Raw genomic sequence first — 5,265 nt, 5'->3', positions numbered from 1 at the left:
CGTTATTTGAGCGGACTTTGCTTTTCCGGTGAGCATGAGCGGTACACGAGCGGAACGCACATTCATAGAGTGGAATATTGAGCGAAGCGTCAAATTGCGCAGTGATGAGGAGAGTGAAACCTGCGCGCTGAACACTGCCGGGCGGGGTGCCATATATATTATTTATTATTATATGTAGCTGTATTTCTCTTTCAGCCAAAAACCGAAAATGCCATTTCGGACGATAATTTTCGGCTGCCGAAAATTCAGTGCATCCCTAATTTATAAAACCACACAGTATGGTGCTTGGAATCTTCATTTATTTTTATTTATTGTGTTTCAGATTATTAAAAAAACATCTAAGTCAGTTTTGCGTTGTCAGTGTGAGCAATTTTATCTTTGTTTTTTTTTTTGTCTTCATTTTCTTTAACTTATCTTTTGTTTTATATTTTTAAATTAAATTTTTTATATTTATCTTAAATATATTCATTTTGTAGTTTATTATTACTATCATCTATTTTATTTCATTTTTTGTTACAACTAGTGCTGTCAATCGATTAAAAAATTAAATAATCACAATTTTTTTCTGAAATTAATCACGATTAATTCCACCTAATATTAAAGTTTTTAAATATACATTTATATTGCAATAACTTCACATTCAGTCTTCAAATTAATGTAGAAACAACATAAAGAAAATATAATTGTAATATTTGTTTAATGGCATCTTTTTTTATGACTGAAGGCGAGTATCACTGATACCAATACTAGTGATGTCTCTAGGACATTTTTTCCCCCCTAATATTTAACCATTGACTATATGTAATGTTGACTATACTAACATTACCAGGGGTGCACATACGTTTTTCAGCCTGGTTCTCAGAAGAGAACCTGGAGATTTGGTTTGGTCCTCACACGGCACATGGTGTGACCCATTAAATATAACTATAGAAAATAAATTAATAATAATAGTGATAACATTATTGCACTTTATTTATTTTTGTTTAAATAATAAAGTGTGATAATACTATTTTATTTAAAAATAAAAGCGAGTATTAAATGCAAATACAATTATTTTTATAGTAAACTTAAAAATAAAATGCTAATATTTTTTTTTAACTTTTTTATTATTATTATTATTAATTTTGCAATATGCGTCGAACTAAAACTTTGACCTTTTGCAACGTTTTGATTTAAGTAGCCTATTATTAAAATGATTCAGATATCGCACGCCCTTGCGATATGCATATTGCGATATTTACATTTGCGATATTTCGATATATCGTGCAGCCCTAATATGGCCTGACAACATCTCATCTGACCACAGTTCACTGTTGTTCTACTGAAGCTCCCTCATCACCTGTACCTTTTCCGCGCTCATTTGACTCGCGCCTGGCGCTGAGGCTAAAGAGTGCGCGTCTGAAAAGTGTCCTATTTAGGTATGTGCCGGTATTTGGTAATGCGATATATCACGATAATGAACATGCATGATATTGTTATCGTGGGCACTTCAAAATACCGTGAATAATTATTTCTTACAAATTATTCAGATTTTTTGAATGCATTTAGAGAATATTTTCCCCATCAACTGGTCACAATGCACAACACCGCTGTATGTATGCTGCGTGAAAGACGCATGCGCACTCTCATGTAAACAAGCACGGATGAGAAGCGCATGGCGGAACGAGTGAAGGAGATGCACTGAATGAAAACAAATTCACTCTATGACAGCAGATGGCGCTAAACTGCAGAAATGCAGCCGTTACCCCGGGAGCCCCATAAACAAAGCAGCTGCACTACTTTCTAAAAATGTATTTAAATAGTTTAAACCATAGATACATATCTATGGTATAAACACAGCCATTCAGATTTTTGTATTCACCGTGGTGTTCATCACAGCACCAAATACTTAAATAGTTAGACTTAATAGGCTATTTATTTTAAAACTTGTTTTTTTACATTTTAATCTTGACTACAACATGCCATAGGTATTGTTTGAAAATGTTTGATTCTTTATTGTTTGGTCACACTTTAGACTACATTAAGGCTCTATTAATTAACATTAGTTAATTAATTAGTTAACATAAACTGCCAATGAAAAATTCATAAGTAAAATTCAGGTAATTTCAATATTTAATAACACGTTAAAATCAAAAGGCACAACTGTGTTATTTAATGAACTAACAGTTGTATTTTTTTAAACAAAGATTAATAACTTCAGTGGCAAATGTAGCTATTGCTCATTATTAATTGTTAATGCATTAACAAAGGTTAACTAATAAGATCATATTGTAAAGTGTTACTTATTGGTCTTTATAATAATTCATTTGCACTTTAATCTGTGAATTTTTTCATACATTTGTGTATTTATTGTATGTAAATGTTCAGTTTTTTTCTGTTATAAGAAAAAAGTTATTAAACCTGTTTGACAACATTTTTTTGCAACTAAATTTCAATACCACGATAATACCGTATACCGTGATAAAATCATTAGCAATTAATCGCAACATGAAAACTTCATACCATCATATGCCTAGTCCTATTTGATGTGGTCGTAAAGATGTATATAATATAATGTATATATGTATAAATATTTTTTACGCCATTTAACTGGAACAATTAATTGCCTGCGTTAACGTGCTAATTTTGACAGCACTAGTTACAACATATTACAAACAAACATCATAACCTATTAAAACAGTTATTTGATATTATTTTCATATTTTATACCTTTTATTTTACCGTGTATATTTGTGAAAATGAGTATGTATATTTAATGTTACCTATGCTTTGTCAATATTAAGATTATTTTAATGTGCCAATGAAAACATTGGCTTTCTCCAGGTCTTTATCAACTTAATGATTCAAAATAAAACAACAAATTTTTACTTTCACAAGCCGTCAAGTATTTCGAGCTTGCAGCAGGAAGTTTCAAGTTAAAGCTTACAGGTATGGCATTTTGATGTAGTGCGAGAACACATGAACGCAAGATCGCTGAAGAACGCATATTGAGAAACAGCCTAAGCCTTTGGGCACTACACTCAAATGTAATGAAATGATTAAAATTATTTAATGATCACTTTTAATCATTAAAAAAACAATATAGTGTAGCTTTAAGGAAAATTATTGCAAAATCATTTTGCACCAATAACTGCTAAAATATTTTTTTGAGACTTTAGTGTTTGCAACTTTACAGATCTTCTTTATGCACCAAGAGCTTGTAACACTCCAAAGAGAAAGGAAAAATTGAAATCGCATCATATGACCCCTTTAAGAATATTTGGTTGTGATGACTCTGAGTATGTGTGCGTTCTTTTAAAAGCTTTGCTTTAAACAACTAATATGAAGCCTGATACAGAGTGATGCCCATTAATTACTGAGAGCTTTATGTGTTTGAGATCTGAAAAGTTTCTCTCTTCCTGTAGCAGCGGGACAGCGGTGATGAAGAGGACATGGAGAAGAACAGTGAGGATGAGGAGGGTCAGTTGGAGGAACAGATCGAGAGGCTGCAGGAGAAAGTAGAGTCGGCCCAGAGCGAACAGAAGAACCTTTTCCTTGTTATATTCCAGGTGCGTCCTTGACAATGCAGATCCATTTTATCCTGATGTAAAAAGCTTTTTTGTTAATACGTTTTTTTTATACAGGCGTCATTACTACATTAAAAAAAAAAAAGCTGCAAAAGATGTGTCCCTGTTAATGCCACAACTCCTTTTACACCTTGTTCCTATTTGTCAGGAAAGAATAAACATTACATTCTTTTCATGTTTTTTTCTCTCTGTGTGTCTTTTGTGTTTCATTATGATATTTGAAGACAGTGCCTGGAGCTAAGAGATGACAAAAGAACTGTTGTTATCTCCTTTTCTTTCAGCGCTTCATTATGTTACTGACAGAGCACCTGGTTCGCTGTGAAACGAGCGGCGTAGACATCAACACCACCTGGTACAAGAACTGCATCGAGAGGCTACAGCAGATCTTCCTCATGGTAGTCCTGATCCACATGTTTGCTGGTCTATACTATGTATTGTTGGTCATTAAACATCTCTTATTAATTACCTTCAATCTTCATTGTTGTCCACAGCATCATGTGATCATCCAGCAGTATATGGGCACCCTTGAGAACCTGCTGTTTACTGCTGAGCTCGACCATCATATCCTGGCTGTTTACCAGCAGTTCTGTGCCCTTCAGCTCTGAAATCCCACAATGCATCACTTCAGACTGTCACACCTGCCTGTTTATGTGGCATTTCAAGGTTTAATGACATCCATCAGGATCATTGGAGATGGTTGTTTTGTAAGTAGTGATATTGGGAAATGTCTGACCCTTTTTGGGCCCTTGATATGTTTGTGTAGTGTTTCTGTTTTTCTTTTCATTTTTTTTTTACCCATTGTCATCAGCTCTGTGGTAAGTGTAGGTCTTTTAAAATGCTTGGTGTTTAGTAAACCATGATGAAGAGCTTTGTTTTACTCAAGCAACCATGGTATGAAACTACTTGTTTTTATGTGTTTTATGTCATTTTGATTGAAAAACGATTTAGTCGAGTTGGGTTACAAGTAATTCTGCGTTATCAATGGTGTGCCTCTGTAAAGCAGACTGAGCTCTTTTGCCACTGTAATGCCATGTTTTGGATGATAAGATGTCTTCCTCTTTTTTTTTTTTTCTTTTTCTTTTTTTACAAAAATACAAAATCAAAAAAATAAATCACCCTGCTTATGTGTTGTTCTTGCATGCATTTAAGAGGATGTGGACTGACATGATCATTTTTGGGTATAACAGACAATTTAAGTCCTTTGTGAACTGTTCATACAATTAAGATAAAACGTATGAAATGTGCAGATGAGTATATTGAGTGAAAAATTACTTTCCAAAAACAGTGTTTTTGATTGTATAATTAATTTTATTAACATACAAACAAATGTTTTGGTCAAGTTAGCAGGAATAGGTAATACAGGTGCATCTCAAATTAGAATGTCGTGGAAAAGTTCATTTATTTCAGTAATTCAACTCAAATTGTGAAACTCGTGTATTAAATAAATACAGTGCACACAGACTGAAGTAGTTTAAGTCTTTGGTTCTTTTAATTGTGATGATTTTGGCTCACATTTAACAAAAACCCACCAATTCACTATCTCAACAAATTAGAATACTTCATAAGACCAATAAAAAAAAAATTTTTTAGTGAATTGTTGGCCTTCTGGAAAGTATGTTCATTTACTCTACATGTACTCAATACTTGGTAGGGGCTCCTTTTGCATGAATTACTGCATCAATGCGGCGTGGCATGGAGG

The 5,265-nt window shown here is 33.3% G+C and overlaps 1 protein-coding gene across 1 annotated transcript in view; it reads left to right on the top strand.

The window, feature by feature from the left end:
• LOC107750321 (nuclear cap-binding protein subunit 1) overlaps positions 1-4,649 on the top strand; it is a 15,886-nt gene extending 11,237 nt beyond the window's left edge. The window contains exons 21-23 of the mRNA XM_016565659.1: positions 3,405-3,548; positions 3,848-3,961; positions 4,058-4,649. Coding sequence (XP_016421145.1) covers positions 3,405-3,548; positions 3,848-3,961; positions 4,058-4,171 — 372 coding nt within the window. The 3' untranslated portion in view covers positions 4,172-4,649. The remainder of the gene's footprint in view (positions 1-3,404; positions 3,549-3,847; positions 3,962-4,057) is intronic.
• The last annotated feature ends 616 nt before the right edge of the window (positions 4,650-5,265 follow it).

The sequence above is a fragment of the Sinocyclocheilus rhinocerous genome, unplaced genomic scaffold (genome assembly GCF_001515625.1).
Source record: "Sinocyclocheilus rhinocerous isolate Xijiao unplaced genomic scaffold, SAMN03320098_v1.1 scaffold1053, whole genome shotgun sequence".
Lineage (NCBI taxonomy): Eukaryota > Metazoa > Chordata > Actinopteri > Cypriniformes > Cyprinidae > Sinocyclocheilus > Sinocyclocheilus rhinocerous.
The sequence above is the reverse complement of the archived record's forward strand: the minus strand, read 5'-3'. Positions and strand labels throughout refer to the sequence as shown.